This window comes from Mercenaria mercenaria, chromosome 10 (assembly GCF_021730395.1).
Source record: "Mercenaria mercenaria strain notata chromosome 10, MADL_Memer_1, whole genome shotgun sequence".
NCBI classification, from domain to species: Eukaryota; Metazoa; Mollusca; class Bivalvia; order Venerida; family Veneridae; genus Mercenaria; species Mercenaria mercenaria.
In genome coordinates this window covers 35,719,859-35,741,625 of record NC_069370.1, presented here as the reverse complement: position 1 = coordinate 35,741,625, position 21,767 = coordinate 35,719,859, and the positions used below count along the sequence as shown (strand labels likewise).

Here is a 21,767-nt window from a genome sequence, read left to right as displayed (position 1 = left end):
CAGTTACTTGGTCCACTAAGGTAAACCAGAGATAGTTTTCCTCAAATAATGATGCTACTTTTCATTAAAAATGCATTGAAAGTCAGTTTTTTTAGTGAATTTTGGAAAAATTGCATATGTCATCGGGTGTAATTAGAATCGTGAATGGACATTCTAAACTTATTTTTACTTTCCAAATTCATTAAATTTGTGGATTTTCTCGTTGAAGTTAAGGTACAATCATTAAACAATGATCTAATTTAAAGTTTGCATGAAGAAATCTTGCAGGACACTTTTCACATGCTCGTAATCAGCTGGTCTCTTTAATTACGATAATTATAATTGGCCGCCTTTTTTGACAGTATGCAGGCTCAATACGGGTAACGCTTTATCAATTAATGTTAACACTTCATTGATTCTCATTACCTATGTGCACTCGCCGTGACGTAACTTGCTGATAAAGAAAATCAGCGTGGCATGTCCACAGGATAAAGGGCGGGAATTTAGCAGAAGATCAAAGGAAGGAGGGCATGACCGCGAGTGTTATTTTGAATACACGTGTTTATCGTGGACATAGTTTTACTTTAGGAAATGACTGATAAGAGGAAGGATTATCAAAGGAAAATGTCTCCGGGTCCCGAGTGACGCACAGGCAATTATCATGCCGGGTCCTTTGAGCGTCTTTTGAAAATCTCCCGGGCCGGGCTCCTAAGACTATCGGGTATCGATTTTTTTCTTGATTTTTTTTTTCTTGATTTTTTTTTTCTTTCGAGGGGGAATTTTTCTATACTTGGGGGGAAAAAAACATACTATTTCGAGGGGGGAATGGGGCCGAATTTCGGCCCCAAAAATCGGCAAACGAGGGCCCTGTCACTTGAATAAGCATTATATTAATGGAGAATATTTACGGGAGGATTAATTTTCGTGAGATGATACTTGCTGAGGACAATTAAGTACTGGTACAAAATCCAAGAACACTGGTTAGGTTGACTGCTTGCTGTTACAATACATTAATGAATTACTGTTGAAAAATGGCATTTAACCAAAAAGAAATGAAAAAAGTTTGAAAATGTTATAGAAAATATCTCTAAAGAATTTGTTTGATGCAAAATGAAAATAACCAAGTTTTACATGTCTGTTGTACTTTTAGATAATAACTGGCACAATGTATCGTATGAGAGGTATGTAGATAGTTTCCTCACATAGTGATGGGTTGGGAGAAAAAGTATGCTTGTTTTCTTTTTTCTTGCTACGTTTGAGCAGTATGTGTACAGTAGTTGTTTACATAAATACATATCTTGAATAAATACAGTATATGTATTATTGTTTGTCTCTATATTCAGGTATGGTGCAAGATGTTTGCAGTTGTCAAAAATTGTGCCATCCATTTGTAAACTTCTAGAGGATCAGACACCACAGGTTGGTTTTTTCTCTTTGGGCAGATTTTACAATAACAGAACTACAGAATTACATGATTTTTGTTTCTGCATTATGGCCGAGTGGTTAAGGTTGCTGACTTCAGATCACTTGCCCTTCATTGATGTAGGCTCGAGCCTCGCTCATTCTTTGAATTCTTTGTGAGGAAACCATCCAGATGGCTTACGGAAGGTCGGTGGTTCTACTCAGGTGCTGTCCTATGATGAAATAATGCACAGAGGGACACCTGGGTTTTTTCTCTTCCTTCAAAAAGCTGATAATTCGCCATATTACTTATAATTGTGTCGTAAAACCCTACAAAAGTAATATTTATATGTGTAAAAGGTCTTAATAAAGGGTCCTATAATGCCTTTGCTTATAAAATGGCTGTCACATTTTTTGTTACAGACATTAAATATTCTTATTTCTTGTTAAATCTATTTTTGACAAAAAATTTCTAATATATTTGTCAATTGTTTGAATATTGATTAGTATAGTAGAATGCGATATTGAATTCATTGTCTTAATTACCTCCCTTTTATGGTTCTAACTATATAAGTTCATGTGTAAACTTTTCTCAGCATCAGATATGCATAACATGTATTTGGACATCTGCTTTATCTGTTTTTGATGTTAAATAAACTGCCTTATAGAACATGAAATGAGCCGTGCCACGAGAAAATCAACATAGTGGTTTTGCGACCAGCATAGATCCAGACCAGCCTGCGCATCCCCGCAGTCTGGTCAGGATCCATGCTGTTCGCTTTCAAAGCCTATTGTAATTAAAGAAACCGTTAGCAAACAGCATGGATCCTGACCAGACTGCGCGGATGCCCAGGCTGGTCTGGATCCATGCTGGTCGCAAAGCCACTATGTTGGTTTTCCCATGGCACGGCTCAAATATTTGTCTATGAAATCACATTTGTTTGTTATAGTAACTTAAAATTGTGCAGTGCTTATATAGAGTTTCCATGTAGGCAGTTATATGCTTATAAAGAAGTAGTATAGTATGAACAACATAAAACATGATTTATAAAGTTATTTTATAAAACCAAGATGTCAATTAATAAATTTTTCTCTGGGATCATTTTATTTTGAGTACAATTCTTTAAATATTGAGTGACAAGCAAATGAGTACTAAAATCAGTATTAAATATGTAATCATATTATGTATGCATGCCTAGACATACACATATACATAACAGTCTTACCTTACATATGTCAGGTATATGTCTAAATTTAAGGCATGAGTTTGCTTTTGTCAGGTACTTGTCTAAATTTTACACAGGAGTTGACGTTTGTCAGGTACATGTCTAATTCTAATGCAGGATTTCGTTCTTGTCAGTACATGTCTAATTCTAATGTTGGACTTCGTTCTTGTCAGGTACATGTCTAAGTTTAATTAAGACCTTTGCATTTGTCAGGTTCGGGAAGCAGCAATGAACACATTAGCCGAGATCTACCGACATGTCGGAGAGAAAGTGCGGAATGATCTCACAAAACGATCAAATATAGCTCCACAGAGGTATAACTTTACTAACTTGTGTTCGTTATTAAAAGTATTGACCTGAAATATCAGCTAGTAATTTCTGTATACAAGTTTGGCATTCCCTGTCTTGTATGGAAAACCATATTCCGATACTTGCTGAAGAATGCCGAAATAGTATACTTGAAAATATATTTACATGCAGGGGTGTGGAATTTTGGATTTTATCCACTTGCCCACGGACAAGTTTGACTGAATTTTCTACTTGTGCGAAGCTTAATTAACTTGTCCAAATAAAAAGTGAAAACTAGGCATCAGGGTTATAAGAACTGCTTTATTTAACCAACATTTTGTGAATCAATACATTAACTACAACATATGAATGTGTTACAGGAAACAATAAAGTCAATAATTCCTCGATTTACCAATGTACATTTAGCAAAAGTATCTGCAGTCTGCGGGAACATACTGCAAATGTGACAATACAGCGTGTCCGAGCTATCATCCTTTCGCAGGCAACCAAAGTCAGAAAACCAGCAATCTTTAAACACACATGTATGTTTGCGATCATATTCTTTGTCTCTCTGCGCTTTTGATTTGCGCTTTTCCAGTTTTTTAGACTGTTCAGGCGGCTTTGAACCACCCGATTTAACGTCAGATTTGTTCATTTTGTACTGAAAACTACTTGAAATGCTACGATATACTGCACATGATATTTACCTTAGCACTGTTTTGTTGCCTCGATACAACCAATGGAAGCTAAGTTTTCCAATAGCAGGTGCTTTTAGCGAGGGGCCCATGACGGGGGAAACACATTCTATGCTGTGCAGATGGTTACGTATTTTAAGCACAGTTTTATGCAAATTTGGAAAGAAATAAAACGTTTTCAGATTATTAATGATTGAAATTCGGCTTTTTATTATTTTATGGCTCCAAAACTCACTTGCCCGCAGACAAACGCACTGGAAAAATCTGCTTGTCTGCTGGCAAAAACTCCCAAGTCGGGCATAGGAATTCAACACCCCTGCCAGGGGTGTGGAAATCCCAATATTTTTCACTTGTCTTAAAAATCTACTTGTCCGCAGTCAAAACTTATTTGCCCGGATTTTCAACATTTTAGCATGCAAATAATTCTTTATTTTGGACAATAATCTACAAGTAGTTACAAAAGCAAACATAATAAAGTGTAATACTGTAGCTGTTTCAAAAAAAAAATGCTTTTGACACTTTAGCTTGTGCCATCATGCCATGCGAAGCCACGTGAGAAAGCATGAAACTTTCTGTCAGAAAACATCATACTTCCTGACTCGTACTAGCAAGCGCTTTGTGCTTTGACTGTTGACTTCCATTTTTGTTGGCAGACGAAGTTGTAACAACGAATTTATCCAAAACTTTTCTATTTCTATTGGCTGAATTATCGTGTGCAAAAATCACGCGAGATTGTAACAGGGAAGCAATCAGAATGCAGAGAAAGAGATGCTAAATTTAGACGCAGTATGGTTTTCCCAAAACATGAGAAATTGAGAGGCCACTCGGCTGGTGAAACATTTGTTTCGTACGTCAATTTCTTTTATAAACATAAATTTGAAGCACTGTTCAGCTTTCTAAATTATTCTTTCCTTTTTCATTTCAAAGCAGAAAATTTGTGCTTGTCCACGGACAAACGGTATGTGACAACTCACTTGTCCGCTGTCAAAAAGTCCCAAGTCGGACAAGTCGGACATATGAATTCCACACCCCTGGCATGGATATTGCTGATGCGAATATTGGTCCAATACTAAAATAGCTGTCACCAAACATTTGACTACATATTATAATCATCTGTGATTGTTTTTGCGTATTCCGAAGGTGTAGAAACTTGTTAAATAAAATAGCTATGTTAATTTTCTTTGTAGTAGGCATTTGTGTTTTGATATCAAATCATGTTTTTCCTAATGTTTTTCTCTATGAAATTTATGTTACATTGAAAACTGGGTTACTCAACGTCTTTAATAGATCAGCAAGTCAGATCATAGGAAAACCTTGTTTACACTATAGAGACCACATTTATTACTTGATCATCATAATTTTTTGTTAGAATGTTTGTCTCTTTGAAATCTAGGTCAGTTTACAAACTTGGTTACCCCAAGTTTTTACACTAGGTCAGATCATAGAGAACTCTAGAAGCCACATTTTGTCCGTAATCACTATATTACATATACTTTTGTCAGGATGTTCTTCTTTATGAAATATAGGCCAGATTCAAGACTGGGAAGACTATAGACAAAAACAAGATTGCTAAATCAAGTCATTGAAAAAATTAGTTAAATATTTACCTGATTTACATGAAACTAGGTCAGGATGTTTGTTTTGATGCAATCTAGGTCAGATTAGATTCTGTGATACTTGGGAAAAGAACTAGGTCAGGTGAGCCAAACAGGGCTTTCAGATTCCTCTTGTATAATCTTTTTTGTATGCGACTGAATAATGAGATATTGCTTTGATAAACAAGGCACTTTCAAATTATTAAGGTAAAGATACTTACCAGTATGGGTTGAAGTAGAAAACAAGACGCTGCTAAAGGAATCTAAAATGTAGTGCCCCATATGGGTAACAAGGGGCGGCTGTAGATAAAACTACACACAGTCTAAATCTTTTGAACTGCATTTTAAGTCGCAACAAGTATGTGCCAAGTTTGATGAAATAAAGTGCTTAAAAATTCCAGGTCATATCAAGTATATGCAAAGTTTTGAGAAACAAAAAAATACTTAAATATTTCGAGTCAAATAAACTATATACCAAGTTTAATGATATAAAAAGAGTTTTAATATCTCAAGTCAAATTAAGTATTTTCCAAGTTTGATGAAATAAAATGTGCTTATATATTTCAAGTCAAATCAAGTGTATCCCAAGTTTGATGAAATAAAATGTGCTTAAATATTTCAAGTCAAATCAAGTGTATTCCAAGTTTGATGACATATTTAAAGTATGCTAAAATCTGTAATATTGCATTTCAGATTAAATCAAGTATATGCCAAGTTTGATGAAGTAAAGACATCTGGCAACATGTTAGCTACAGCAGACCTTGGTAAGTGAATTAGATCAAGCTGATACAATTTTCAAATTTTTATAGAAATTGTGACATTTAATACAACCACTATAAAGTGACACCTCTGTAAAACCACTTCGGTAGCCTAGTGGAAGAGGGCCAGCTTTAAGTGCGGGAGGTCGTGGGTTTGATCCCCGGCCGCGTCATACCAAAGAAATAAAAAATGGTACTAGTAGCTTCCTTGTTTGGTGCTCAGAATTAAGACAATAGTGCTAGGACTGGGCAGCCCAGTGTCAATATAATGTGACTGGGTGGGATATCATGTCAGTGTCTGCAACGTGCTATTCCAGTGAGGCAGCACTATAAAGTCGGGCATTGTGCTCACTGCTACAGGTAGACACCATATCGTTTATATGATGGAAAATTGTACACACTGTAAGGCAAAAACCCTTGTAAGACAACACTATTAGTGGCATCCCTTTAGGTAGCAGCCTCTGTAAAGCAACTCCTTCTGTATGGCAACAACCTTTATAAGGCAACACCTCTCTGAAGCAACACCTGTGTAAGGCAACATTTCTGTGAAGCAAAGTCTCTGTAAAGCAACTCCTCCATAAGACAACACTTCTGTTAAGCAACACCCCTGTAAGGCAACTTGTCTGCGAAACAACATCTCTGTGAAGCAACAACCTCTGTAAGCCAACACTACTGGAAAGCGACCTTTCTGTAAAGCAACACCCCTGCAAAGCAACAGTGTCTGTGAAGCAACACCTATGAAAGGCAAAGACCTCTGTAAAGCAACAACTTCTGTGAGGCAAAGGCCTCTGTAAGGTGACACCTGTTGAAGCCAACAGCTCTGTAAAGCAACACCTCTGCAAGGCAACACCCTCTGGTAGGCAACAACCTCTGCAAGGCAACAACCGCTGTATGGCAACAACCTATATTAAGAAAAGACTCTGTAAAACAACACAGCTAGAAAAGTCATTATATGTTTGTTTTACAGGGGTTGTTTGTATTTACACAAATAAATATACATATTGTGTGGCAAAGAAAATTATCCCTTTTAAGCTCAACTTTCCGAAGAAAAAGTAGAGCTATTGCACACGCCCCAGCGTCTGCGTCGCCTTTCGTTAAAGTTTTTGATAAAGTCAGATATCTCTGTTACTATGAAAGCTATTGTCTTGAAACTTAAAATAGTTATTTACTGTCAATGTCTAGTCTTCATAACTCAGATTTGTAATTTGACCGACTTATGCCCCTTTTTAACTTAGAATTTTTTGGTTAAAGTTTTATAAAGTTTTTACTGGCAAAGCTCTAATTCAGAGTCAAGCACTGAGAAAAGTCGAGCGTGCTGTCTTATGGACAGCTTTTGTTATGAAGGTATTTGCTCTTGAGGGGTGTCTTCAACAGAGTGAAAAAATGATACTCCAAATGTTTCTTCTCCCTTGTTTTTTCAGGACCATGTTTAGCAGTAATTTTTTTCTTGCAACCAGTTCTGGTTTTGTTACAGCATAGCAGCATGTAGAATGATGGGATTTGTTACTGTTTGGCACTGCTGTTGTGTGGTTAAGATTCCTTGCTCTTTCTGTTGAAATACTCTTGATCTCATGTTCTTAATTTGGAATGCGGGATCCCTGCTTCATTGTACCCCCCGACAACAAAGTTGTAAGGGGGGGTATACTGGTTTCAGGTTGTCTGTCTGGCCATAGACGCAATCTTGTGTGCACCATCTCTCCTTATCCCCTTGACAGAATTTAATGAAACTTCACACAAGTGATCAGTACCAACAGTAGTTGTGCATGGGACATGTTAGGTTCTTTTAGAAAAAAAAATTGCAGAGTTATGGGACTTTGTTTTTTTGTTACTATACTATATACATAGACACAATCTTGTGCGCACCATCTCTCCTCATCCCCTTGACACAATTTAATGAAACTTCACACAAGTGATCAGTAACAACAGTAGTTGTGCATGGGGCATGTTAGGTTCTTTCAGGAAAAAAATTTGCAGAGTTATGGGACTTTGTTTTTTTGTTACTATACTATATACATAGACACAATCTTGTGCGCACCATCTCTCCTCATCCCCTTGACTCAATTTAATGAAACTTCACACAAGTGGTCAGTAACAACAGTAGTTGTGCATGGGGCATGTTAGGTTCTTTCAGCGAAAAAAATTGCAGAGTTATGGGACTTTGTTTCTTGTTAACATACTATGTACATACAGTCTGCATATGCAATCTTGTGCGTGCCTAATCTACCAAACCCTTACACACAATTTAATGAAACTTCACACAAGTGATCAGTACCAACTCTAGTTGTGCATGGTGCATGTTACATTCTTTTAGATAAATATTCTGCATAGTTATGGGACTTTGTTTTTTGTTACTATACTGTATGCATACAGTCTATATACATACAGTCTATATACATACAGTCCACATAATTATGCAATCTTGTGTACGTCAAATTGCAATGTACTGTGTCAGTGCATGCGGGGGGTACATTCATCACCTTTAGTGATAGCTCTAGTTTATATTCAGATGATTAATATTAGAAACATTTAATTTTCATCTTACAGCTGCTATTCTGTTAATGTTAATAATGAGTAATTTTGAAGTTAATTAACACTACAATAATTTTATTTTGTAAATGTGAATATTGGACCTTTTGGAAAAAAGATAATTTTCGATTCGGAAAATGACTGGATATTGGCAATCCTACAGTGGTTGCACTCTACATAGAGACTTGCAGAAAATTGGATGTAGTTAAATTAGTAGTGACAAGTTTATTAAGCTCACCTGAGCAAAAAGTGCTCAGGGTGAGCTATTGTGATTGCTTACTGTTCGGCGTCCGTCCATCCACACAATTTTCAAACAACATCTCCTCTGAAACCATTGGGTGGAAGTTGATTAAACTTGGCATGGATGTTAATTTGGTGGTCCTCTTTCAAAATTGTTCAAATGGTTCCGCTTGGTTGTACATAGGGGCCACCACAGCTAAAATTAGAAAAATCTTCTAACAACATCTTCTTAAACTGCTGGTCAGATTTCAAAATAATTTCACACAAATGGTCCTTTTGTAACCCTCTGTCAGGATTATTTAGATTATTACAATTCGTCAAAAAAACATGGCCGCCAGGGGGCGTGGTCACTTTTCCCTTTATGTATATAGTGGAAAATTAAAAATCTTCTGGTATGAAACTGCTGGCCCAATTTTGAAATAATTTCACACAAATGGTCCTTATGTAACCCTCTGCAAAGATTTTTCAAATTATTATGATTTGTCAAAAAACATGGCCGGCAGGGGCGTGGTCTCTTTTGCCTATATGTATATAGTGAAATCTTTAAAAAATCTTCTTGTATGAATCTGCTGGTCTGATTTTGAAATAGTTTCACACAAATGGTCCTTGTGTGTTCATCTACCAAGATTTTTCAGATTATTTCGATTACTCAAAAAACATGGCCGTCAGAGGATGTGGTTTATTTTCCCTATATTTATATAGTGGAAACTTTAAAAATCTTCATGTTTGATATTGCCATATCACATCATTTCCCAAATGTCTTACCTCATCTAAATGCCCCCCCCCCCCCCCAAAAAAAAAAAAAAAAAAAAAAAAAAAAAACCTGCCTTTATTTATTTATTTAGCAGAACCTTTTAACTGTTGAAACAAGCAACTAAATATATAACAAATAAAAAAATCTGCTAATGACCTATGCAGGGACCTTGTTAATTGTATTAGTACCTTGTTAGTTGCTACTGTGTTAACATAGGAATGAAAGAGTACCAAGTCAGCTACTTTTAGATAGACCTTTTGTCACAAAACTAACATATACCAAGTTAATTTGGAAACCTAGGGTCTCTTGGGTCAGGATGAATGCCCTTGTTACTGAAAATAGAAAATAATTTCAGTTAGGAATTAGATAATGAGTTGAAACTTCAATGTAGGTAGCTTTAAAGAATAGAAAGGTTCGGACTGCATTTGGGCTGCATGGGTCAAGGTCATGGTTACTAAATTAGAGAAAGTTTCCTGGCAGTAATTTATGTTTGGAATAATCTTTTCATACCAAACTTGGCTTGCAACAAGCTTATACACAAATTAGTTTGTAATTATATAATGGGCCTATTTATTGAAGTCTGAAATGAGGTAATGCAATTAAACTCTGTGTTGTCATTGATGATGCAGGGGTCAGTATCAATGTTTTTGAAAAGAAAAAAAGCAACAAAAAACAAGGCAATAACTAAAGTTAATGATCACCTATTCTGACCAAACACAGCAAGTTATACTTAGAGAAATTATTGAGGACAATATTTTGGGCCATTATGGTCTAGGCCAAGGTCATTCTTACTAATAATAGTAAAATAGATGACCTGTATAGTTTTAGGGGTCAGTAGGTCAAAGATTAAGTTCACAGTGACATCTAGACAGAAAAAAATTGTGTCCACTCAGTAATTAAAGAACACTTTGGCCTACAGCCCTTAAACTACAAAGATAGATAGCCTGTGGTCGCTTGATGACCGCTATTGTTTTGAGATCATGTGGTCAAGGACACAGTGAACTCGGAACTGAAAACAGTTTCCACTCAATAACTAAAGAACACTTTGGCCTACAGTCATCAGACTTCTTTGTTGAAGGTCAGTGTCTCAGTGTACAAAATTACATAAATAGCAATCATGGTTGGAGTATGTGTGTTACAAACAGCTTTTGTTTGGTATTCTATTTGGGATGGCTAGCATTAACACTGTTGTTACTACGTAAAGTTAAAAAAAAAATCTACGCAACACTTAATCAGAAATGAAATATCACCATGGCCCAGTGGTTAAGGCGTCCGCCTCTGGATCGGGAGGTCGAAGGTTCGGGCTCCATGGGGAGCGTTCGTCCGGGGGATGTTTGTCATGGGACTCGTTCCGAAAAGGCCGGTTCGTGAGCCGCGAGCTAGTTAAATGAATGATTACCGACTTCTATCCGCCTGGCGCCTGGCATAGTGGTAGAAGTTGGGAGGTAATTGGTATGCACAATAAAGGTGTCTCATAAGCCAAATTGGCTGGCCCTTTAAATAGGGGTGACACTATAATAAACAAGACCTTTACCTTTTTATTGCATTGAAATTTGGTATGTAAGAGAAAGCTGAATAGTACTTTTGGGGCACTAGGGTCAAGGTAACTGTTGCTAAAAATAGGAAAACTGTTAGTTAAATAAACAGAATGACATATTCTTAAAAAAAAAAAAGTATTAATACTTTTATTTCATATATATTGAGTTGGTCAGGAGACTTGCGTAAAGGTCACCAAGCAATATTGATCTTGGCTATCTGAAAGCTTTTAGTTCTAAAATGGTACAATTTATTGCCAATTTGTCAAGTAGTAGCCTTATTTATATGGTATATATAAACATGCTTATCAAACCAGGCAATTGAAATCTATGTTCTGTTTGACATTCCTTGATAGCTTTGAAACTAAAAATGGCGCGACTTATAAAAATAGTTTAGGATATTATATTGATAAGAAATATTGAAACTTAAAATTGTATGTAGATTGATTTTTTCTTTCGTTCTTATTTTAGGATGAGATTTTGTTTTGATCTCCAACTGGAATGTTGACCACAGTATTATGCTAGGCTTTCATATGACAAACATCAAGTTGAAATATATATTGATATATCTTATTAGGTGCTGTATACCCACTATGTAGATTATTGGAACCAGTGTAATACTTCTGGCTGTAGGAACCTTTAGTAGTAATGATTTTTATGATTTTTCATCTGAAAAAAGTTTATTGTTCAAAGCATTTTGCCTCCTTACTGCTTTATTGAATTAAGGAAAAATTAGTCTAAAGGTTAGTTATGAAAGAATATTGAATGTAAAGGTATGTTGGTATTAAGTAAGAGGTGTGCCTTTAAGCTGATATATTATTGGCTTATCGTATTTCTACACATGGACAGTACAAGGGAACAAAGATGGCAGCCCAATGATGTATTTGATTCACTTTGCAAGTTTTAGCTCACCTGGACACAAGATGCTCAAGGTTAGCTCTTGTGATACCCCTGTGTCTGTGGTCTGTCCTTATCAAATTTTCTGTTAACACTGTAAGTCAAAATCTCAACGAAACTTGGTCAGAACGTATCCCTTAGTAATATCTCAGACTAGTCTGAAACTTGGTCATCTAGGGTCAAAACCAGGTCAACTCATAGAAAAACTTTCTTAACACCATAGAGTCCACATTTTGTACACAAACTTTATAAAACTTTGTCAGAATATTTGTCTGTTATAAATCAAGAATGAATTTTTATCTGGGTCACTTTGGTAAAGAACTAGGTCACTAGGTCAAATCTTTGAAATTTTTTATCAGAAATTTTCATATTTCCTGTCTTTTTATGCCCCCAAAAGGAGGCATATTAGCTTTCAACTATCCGTCCGTTCGTTAGTTCGTTCGTTCGTTCGTTCGTCACAACGTTAACTTTTTGCATGAAGGCACTTTACTCGCGAACCACTGCACCCAGGACCTTCAAACTTCACCTGCTGATTGTACTTATTGAGTACACGACCCCTCCTGACTTTGGGGTCAAAGGTCAAGGTCACCAGGTCAAAGGTCAAGGTGCTGCGGGGGTGCATTTGTCTCCATTAGTGACAGCTCTTGTTACTTATTAGCCCAGTAATCAGTGTTGAATATAGACCAGTCATATGGCACAAGTTCTGGATTGGTGATTTATATAAGGAGTCATGTAATAACTATAAGTTTGTACTTGTTTTCTATACTTAAAAATGAAAAGGTTTGAATATACAATTTTAGCATACTTGGACTGTATCCAGAGACTGTTAATGAAAAGTATTTCATGGCCATTCTTTAACTAACAGACCTATTACAAGCTGTCACAATCAGATTTAAATAACACACCAAACACAAAAGATTTCTGGATTTTTATTGCCCCAGTATTCGTTTGTAACAATTTAAGACAGTTTACATAAATTTTCATTTAAAGTGGCAAATGGATTTGACCTTTATATTATTTAAAGGTGATTTTCAACAAGAGAATGAAATGGGTTTTTTTTAAACCTTTTATAAAATAGGGATTATCTCCCTTGGATAATGCATATTTAGTGTTTACAGTGTCGGTGACAGATTACATGTCATGTATTCGATGTTAAAATTTTCTTTATTTTTTTTTTTTAATTTGACCTTTACAGTTCGAATATTTTGCATTTTATGCTTCATCTTTGTAAAAAGTAGTGTATTTGACTATTTGTCTTGAAAAGGTAAACTTCCCGTTAATCTTTTTTTAAATATTAAGATTTTGATTTTTAACCTCGCTGTTTGACCTGAATTAAATGGATTTCATTTCTGCTAAAATTGTATAATTAATTAGTAGCATTTAGCATAAGAGTAAATATAATAATCTCATACTATTGTGATAAATTACGGCAAAGTGACAGTGGACCAAAAATATTTTTCTGTGACCTTTGACTTTCCTTGTTCACGGCATACTTCTTTGCCAGCCATACAATTAGAAAGGTCCCGATCTTTTGTCCTGTTGGGGCAGGCTGCTATGAAAGAAAATAAAAATAATCAAATGACACATGAAGATGTAATAGAGTTAATATATGGCCTGATCTTTCTCTCCAGCTGTACCTCTCACAGTTTCGTTGCTTGGTCTTGGAAATTGAATGAATGGCATTTGATATAAAAAAAAATGGCGGCCAGTTCAATTTTATTTTTAAAGATAAGTAGAAAAAGCAGGCCTTTTGTGAAAATTGCTTTTATGACATCTTTGTACTTACTTTTCAGTGATTTGTAGAAAGCTGCCAACAGTTTGAAAAACTTATATATATATAATGGTATCGAGTTACATGTTTTAAAAAATATGAATGGAGTATTATGAATAAAAAAAAACACATTAAACTGTTCAAATGAAAATTTCCCTTTGTACCACAGGGTATCTAGTTGCATTTTGCTCATAACAGGAGGTATGGGATTTCAAGATTTTGATACAACGATCTTAGGAAGATAATTTGATGCCAGGATATTTAGTTTTGCATGTGCAAACCTGTGGTCTTTAGTTAGAAGACAAGATTTCTGATCTAGGGGTCGGTGAGTCTAATCTAGGGGTGGTGAGTTTGGTCTTGGGTGATGTCACTTTGATCTAAGGATGGTGACTTTGGTCTAAGGTGGCGTGTTTGATCCGGTTTGGTGTCAGTTTTTATCTGAGGTGGTGAGTTTGACCAGGGTTGGTGAGTTTGATTCTGGTTATTGAAAACAGATGTTCAAGGTAACAGTGATAGAAGACGACAAGTCTTGAGTATTTTGTCATTTACCTCAAATTCTTTTTGGGCAGTTATTTCCTTGCGTAAAGTTTCAGTTGGTACTGTTACTACATCCAGTTCTTCTTGTTCTACTGACATTTAAATAACTGAATTTTGTAAAATTGCATTAAACAGTCCAGTCAAAGCAAAATAAACTCTTATTTCAGCCTGACCACAGGTCTGTTAGTCACTTTTCATGCCCAGTTAGAAATTTCAAAGTATGCTGCTTTTCCCTTGTAATCTTCGTTCATATGGAGCGCATACTCTACCATTTTGTTGTCGGGATTTAAGTTTCACAGACACATCTTTAGGTCATGTGGTGACTTTCCAGCTTTGAAGGTAGTAGAAGAGCCCAGATGCCCGGACTTTAGGCATTTTTTCAAGACAAGGGCAGGCACATGGGTAAGAAAATACAACCTTCCATTACCATATGAAAAAATTCTGCACCCAATGGGAGGTTTCAAACCCGCAGTGGTGAGTGGCAAATTATTTGAAGACTTAACCATTCTGCCACAGAAATCCTTCAGAAAACACAGTGTTGTCTTGAGTGAGAATTGATTGTAGAAAGTCCAATTTTGTCTTAACCTTATATTACATGCACAATACCGTGTGAAAAACAGGGCAGCAACTGCTATTGAAAAATAATAATTTAGAGATGTATGATCAATAATATTGTATTACATTGACCAAATATTGACTACTGGGTGTGATCGGCAATGATGTAATTACAATACTAGATAAACCAGTGCAATCTTGTACCTATATATAGTGTTACCACGGCATGCATAATATATGCATATCATTATATCTGTATGGGACACTTTCATATTTACTTTAATTATCTAGTGTAATTATCTTGGGTGCATAATAGATGATGTGCACAGTGTTTTAAGTTTCAAGGATGCTTTGTGTTTGAAATACATTGTAATTGAAACCAGTCTGTTTAATATAGTACATGGTGTAGATGTAATGCAGTTGTAAGCCAAAGAAAGAGATCCTGTCAATAGGGATTTTGGTAGAATGGTGCAATAGCCTTGGTGCGGTAATAACGTTGGGACAGAAGTAGTTCCATTATACAGAATGGTGTCAAATGTTATATATTCACTGTCATGAAATTTTGAGGTTTTGGTCAAGGTCACATTTTTTATGTGGGGGCATGAAAGACTTAATTTTATTTTGAAAACTTTAATAAGAAATTTATTTAATTTTTTATAGTTTGTGCATAAATGGAACCACAAAATCTACTAAAATTAGTCTCCCATGAAAAATAATAGTTTCACAGTTAGTGCAGTTAGGTATATATAGCCTATTTGAGGGGTTTAGCACATATACCTACATAAATAGGTAATTCATGTTAAGATTATAAATTCAGGCTTTTAGCAAAAGCATGATTGCACTGAGAGACACCAAATACTTTATGACATATCTTTGTTGGAAATTTGCATAAGAAAGCAAATTTAGAGTTAATTAACTATATACTGTAGCCTGATACTTTAATCTTGCCAGGAGCTTCTTTAAACATGGATTAATCAATGATATCTTTTGGCAAATAAAGGGTTTATTAACTTAGTTTTCTATTTCAAAATTTATTTTCGAACATGTTTTATCAAAGAATTATGTCAACAGGTTTGTACAACCCTGATTCTTTGCTTGTTTCATAATTGATATATGTTTAAAAGTGGCCTTAATCCCCCCCTTGAAATCAAATGGACCTGTACTTTGTAAATATTTAATCTCTTTGATCTGTTTCTAATTGGAGTATCCCATTCAGGATAAAGGTCATTTCACCTGTATGTCACGAAATTGTTTACTTTGTGATATTGTAAAATATAAAATCGTTTCTAAATGTAATCGCTGTATACTTAATGGATTGTACAGATCTATATGGGAATCTGTGTGTATTACATTGCATTTCTTTAACTTTGGGATAAATTATAGCCCGTTCTGTTATAAGTGATTTAATTAAAAGGGTGGTAACAAAGATGTTTTTGCCTTGAATAAGCAGTTTATGAATATTCAAGCAGGTATCTTATGATGGGGAGTAATTAAATAGAGTTTTAATGAGGAACGACGGTTACTTTAAATGGAACAAGTTTTGACATTACATCATACTGGAATGTTGAAGTGTTTAATGATTAAATATGATAAATCTAAATTTAGATCGGTCAAATTCTTTTTAGAAATTGATTGAAATTTAATTTGTAATTGACTGGAAAGACATGTTAAAATAATCGAAATTCGTGGGATTTAAATGATCTCCTTTTGTTGCCAAAAAAGTGTGCTTTGGATGTTGTCAAAACGTTATTTTTTTCTAAAATTGAGTTGATTGTGTGAAGATCAGTTACATTCCAGGTTGTTTGTGTAACGGATTACCATTACATTAATAAGGAGAAACAATAGTTGAAAAAATGCCAGTGTTTGTACTATGAATGTTGAACAGAGTTGGACATCCTTCAAAAAAAGATTATATCGGGGATCATACGGTCAGATTTGTTGACATACGCCTCATTGGACAGGACCGTATTTATAATATAGTATGACACTATATCAATTATTGACACACAAGTCATAGAGCCAAGGTGTTACATACAAGGCAAAGTTTGGATATATTTATATTGGGAATGCTTTATGTATTTACGAAATGGTGTGAAACGTTTTGTTAAAAATGGCATAATGGTATGGAAAAGTTAATAAAAGCAGATTTTTGTATAGGTAATGGTATATCGATTAAGCTGTGGATCAAAAGGACTTAGAGAAGTGTACGTGAAAAAGTTCTGAAAAATATTTCGACACCCGTATGCTGACTTCCATAAGAAGATTTATGCGAAATGGCAGATCTATGTACGGCTAATATCATAAAGCCATTATTTGACTTAGGGTAATGTAATAATAGGATTTTATTCCATACAAAACTTCAATCCCCTGTGAAAAAGTTTGTATGATTTTTAAATCTTTTTATCGACACCGTATGATAATTAACCTGCTATTTAATCACCTTGTTTTCATTTCGTTTGGATAAAGATGTTGATATTAAAATTTGGATAATCTTGTCTTAGTGATTTCGAAAAATGATAAAGAGATTAAAAGATAACTGAATAAGATATACAGGGGGAAAAATATCAATTAAAAATGTGAGATACAGACTTTATGTGACCAGTGCACTGTATTTGGAATTATTTTTTTTAAGGTAAAATACGATAAATGACGTGACTTTCTGTTCAGTTTGTTGATAATAAATTGATGTAAAAACACTAAAATTGGTGTAAAAACAATAAATTTACTGTACCTGTTTGTCATCTGATAAAGGACTTTATTTGAAAAGCAATTGCATCTGTTATAAAGAAAATTGCATGAGAAAATTAGTAGTTGTTACCTTGGAACGATCTAGGTCTGAATTATTATAAATTACAAAGTGGCTTCAAATTACTGACACCCTTAGGCAATGAAGTGGATTTAATTTTTTGCCGTTTGTGTAATTTTGCTAAATGAGAAAATGTGCTAGACACGTTTTCCTTAAATAGACCAAAATGTAGTTTTAAAATGATATGTATGACAAGGCTGTGTTAAATACTGAAATGAAAACGTTTGAAATTTGACGATAAAACTCTTAAGGTTATCTGATATATTGATATAATTAAAAAATGGATGAGAAATATCATGCACAGTGTTCATTTAACTCTGCACAAGAGGTTTTTAAAAGTCCTTGGACTTCCAACTTATTATATATGATAAGTGAAGATGATATAGTCGGCTCAAAATGAAGGAAATATATATATAACTGCGTGTGTATACAGTTGTCATTTCTCGAAATAAAAATTCTGCATATGTATCAGGAAATTGATATTCGAGCGGATATATATCCATGGTTTAAAATTCTACAATAGATTTCTGTCAGTGTAGAAAAACATAAAGTTGAAAACAGGAAACGAGAATTTAAAATGTCAAAAACAAGGTGAATCCTGAATGCTAAAGTTGAAATCTCCGTCCGTATTAGTCTGTGATGTAAATATTTCCAAATATGGATTTTGATGAAGACGATGAGGTGTTTTTATCCAATGAGATTGAAGCAGAACTGGAGAAGGATCTATGGTCCTCGCCCTTAATGAATTATAGTTCACCGTTTGATGATTACCAGGATTTATATGCTGATATTGATAAACCAAAGTCTCGTCACAGCTCCAGCAGACTGCCAGTGCCCATAGGTCAAGGTATGTTTTCTTATCTATCAGGTACAACAGTCAGTATGTAGCAAGAGTTTCAATAAAGAGGGGATGGTGTGGGGGGAATCAGGGGAGGGGATTTTCCTTGAAGGCCAGGCTACTTTTCCTGTTGCAAATAGAGGTCTGAGAGTGAGGACCCATCCCCACCCCCCAAAAAAACCCTCCGGACCCTACTCTACCTTAAAACTTCCACCGTCACTTCACTGATGAAACCTTCTGCAGTAGAGCTGAAGACAGCAAGTCAAGAGGTTGTGATACCAATGTCAGTATGGCAAATATTCTCATTGACAGAGAGAAAAATATGTACATGTATATGAATTAATTTGCTCTCTTTCTGTCATTCGTGTAAGTTCTCCATTACATCCAGAGGACAGTTCAGTACTGGTTCAGAATCCAGGAACACTGGTGGTTTTAACCCTTACCATGCTGGACACGATTGATTTTGCCTTTGCGACCAGTGTAGATCATGATCAGCCTGCACATCTGTGCAATTTGATCATGATCTGCACTGTTTACCATTCAGTCTGTATCTTTTTGGTAAGCACCACTTTTAACAGTTAATAGTACTGTCGAAATTGGAAGATAGACAGGTTCATTATACAAATTTAGCAGGGTAAGGGTTAATATACCAGAGCACATGGCTGTTATATATCACTCAACGTCCACTAGCTATGGTGTTGGTGGCATCTGACCAGTTGTTCACATTTTCTTCAAACAGCATCTGAGAAATTAATGTTAATGAAAATTGGCTTGGATGTTCCTTTTGTGGACCACTTCCAAAGTTGTACAGTTGGTCGTGTCTGACAGCTCATAGCCATGGTGTGGACCTTTGTTGGTAAACTTAGTGCTTTGTAGTTGTTGAAGATATCTTAATACTATGGCTGGATACAGCACTAGAATCTCTCTAGTGCGAAGGTCATAAACCTAACATTAATAGACAAAATGTCTTTTTGGATCAAAAAAAAAAGAAATCAAATTAATTTTAATAAAAGATATATTAAAAGAAACTGCAATATATTTTAGTTCTTACATAATATGTCACTGAGGAATAAACTAAAATTCAGTGTAACCTTCAGTAAAGTATGGGAGGATGCTGGAAAGTCAGGATTTCTCTCAAATTAAATATTTTTATGCCCCCGAAGGGAGGCATATAGTTTCTGAACCGTCTGTCAGTCTGTCCACAATTTTCGTGTCCAGTCCATATCTTTGTCTTCCATGGATAGATTTTCAAATAACTTGGCATGAATGTGTACCACAGTAAGACGACGTGTCGTGCGCAAGACCCAGGTCCGTAGCTCAAAGGTCAAGGTCACACTTAGACGTTAAAGGTCATTATTTATGATAGTGCATTGATGGGCGTGTCCGGTCCATATCTTTGTCATCCATGGATAGATTTTCAAGTAACTACGCATAAATGTGTGGCACAGTAAGACGACGTGTCGCGCGCAAGACCCAGGTCTGTAGCTCAAAGGTCAAGGTCACACTTAGACGTTAAAGGTCATATTTCATGATAGTGCATTGATGGGCATGTCCGGTCCATATCTTTGTCATTCATGCATGGATTTTAAAATTATTGTGCATGAATGTGTACCACAGTAAGACGACGTGTCGCGCGCAAGACCCAGGTCTGTAGCTCAAAAGTCAAGGTCACACTTAGACGTTAAAGGTCATATTTCATGATAGTGCAATGATGGGCGTGTCTGGTCCATATCTTTGTCATTCATGCATGGATTTTAAAATAACTACGCATGAATGTGTGGCACAGTAAGACAACGTGTCGCGTGCAAGACCCAGGTCCGTAGGTCAAAGGTCCTAAACTCTTAACATCGGCCATAACTATTCATTCAAAGTGCCATCGGGGGCATGTGTCATCCTTTGGAGACAGCTCTTGTTGGTTAAGTTATTTATTAAATTTCAACATCAAAAGGTATATAATATAGACTATAATTATATTAGTTTGGAGTTGTTTTGCTATTATGTAACTGTTATTGCATGACACAAATACTTGAAAGGAAATGATTGGAAAAACAGTTACTGCATTTTTTGGTTCAATAAGGCGTAACTTAATTTAGGTAATTTAGTAAAATAGAAAGTTCATTGCAGCATTGAGTGGCAGGCACAAACAGTTCAAGCAAGACCTACCGCCACCTAACAAACATAAAACTCTTTTGTTCAATTTCTTAACGAGAAAAATTAATAGCTCTTTTATGACATAATTTTGACCCGTATTTGAAAATAATGAGCATTTGAATTTTAATACTATGTTAACAGAATGAAATGACATTACTTATGAATAAAAAAGAGCTTAATTTTTTATTGACCGAATTATTATTGAAGGTTTTGCTCACTCGATTAGCTCAGTAAGAAGAGCACTCAAAAGACTATGAACAGAGAGGTCGAGAGTTTGGTCGCTTAGATTAGCTTTTGCTTTCTGTGACCATTTCACAATATGAAAAGAAGTCTATGAACGTCCACTTTTGGAGAAGATGTCACTTAATTGTTGAGAACAGGTTAGTACGGGTACATAATTCTAGAAGTAACATGCTGGTTAGGTTTACTGACCACCTTTGCATAAGTAAATCAAACAGGCATAGAAAGGTTGAATGTGTTTGTTTTGGGTTTAACGCCATTTTTCAACAGTATTTCAGTTTTGTAATGGCGGCCAGTTAACCTAACCAGTGTTTCTGGATTCTGTACCAGTACAAACCTGTTCTCGCAAGTAACTGCCAACTTCCCCACATGAATCAGAGGACAAATGATTTCAGACACAATGTCTTCTATCAAATTGTCACAGAGAACATACGCCCCGCCCGGGGATCGAACTCACAACCCCACGGTCCGTAGACCTGCGCTCCCCCTTTTGAGTTAAGCGGGCGGGCGGTTGAACATGTATCTTGACAAAGAAGGGATAATAACATTTTCACAGGTGTCTCACTCAAAATACCCTTGGTCATATTATTATCCTCTTGGATCAAAAATGACAAAGTGGTCAAAACCCCCTCAGTAGAAATCATACAAGGTAGTCATTATAAATACCCGCAATGGATAAACAAAATCCCCTTGGCAAAATGATGGGGTATCAAACTCCCCTTTGCAAAAAATGACACGCTTGTCAAAAAAAAAAACCTTCAATATGTGATACTCAAATTTCTAATTTCTCTTTGATCTTTGTCATTGTAGAGTAAAGGACAGCTGAGTGATAGATAGCATTTAAGCCCAGTATAGATTTTCCTATCATTGGTCAGTGGTAGTATTAACAATTCAGGCATGATATTCTGTTCCAGTTTCTACATAATCAAATTTCTTTTCAGACACATTTTTGAAATAAACAGTATTTCATTTTGC

At 35.5% G+C, this 21,767-nt stretch overlaps 1 protein-coding gene across 10 annotated transcripts in view; it reads left to right on the top strand.

Annotated features, from left to right (window-relative positions):
* LOC123559387 (CLIP-associating protein 1-like) overlaps nucleotides 1-21,767 on the top strand; it is a 146,963-nt gene that overhangs the window by 23,359 nt on the left and 101,837 nt on the right. For 9 of the 10 annotated variants that reach the window (XM_053552735.1, XM_053552733.1, XM_053552740.1 and 6 more), the window contains exons 7-9: nucleotides 1,323-1,398; nucleotides 2,820-2,920; nucleotides 5,878-5,948. In XM_053552735.1, the coding sequence (XP_053408710.1) occupies nucleotides 1,323-1,398; nucleotides 2,820-2,920; nucleotides 5,878-5,948 (248 nt within the window). Of the gene's footprint in view, nucleotides 1-1,322; nucleotides 1,399-2,819; nucleotides 2,921-5,877; nucleotides 5,949-16,134; nucleotides 18,411-21,767 lie in introns of those variants that run through there. The other variant, XM_053552741.1, reaches the window with a different exon arrangement.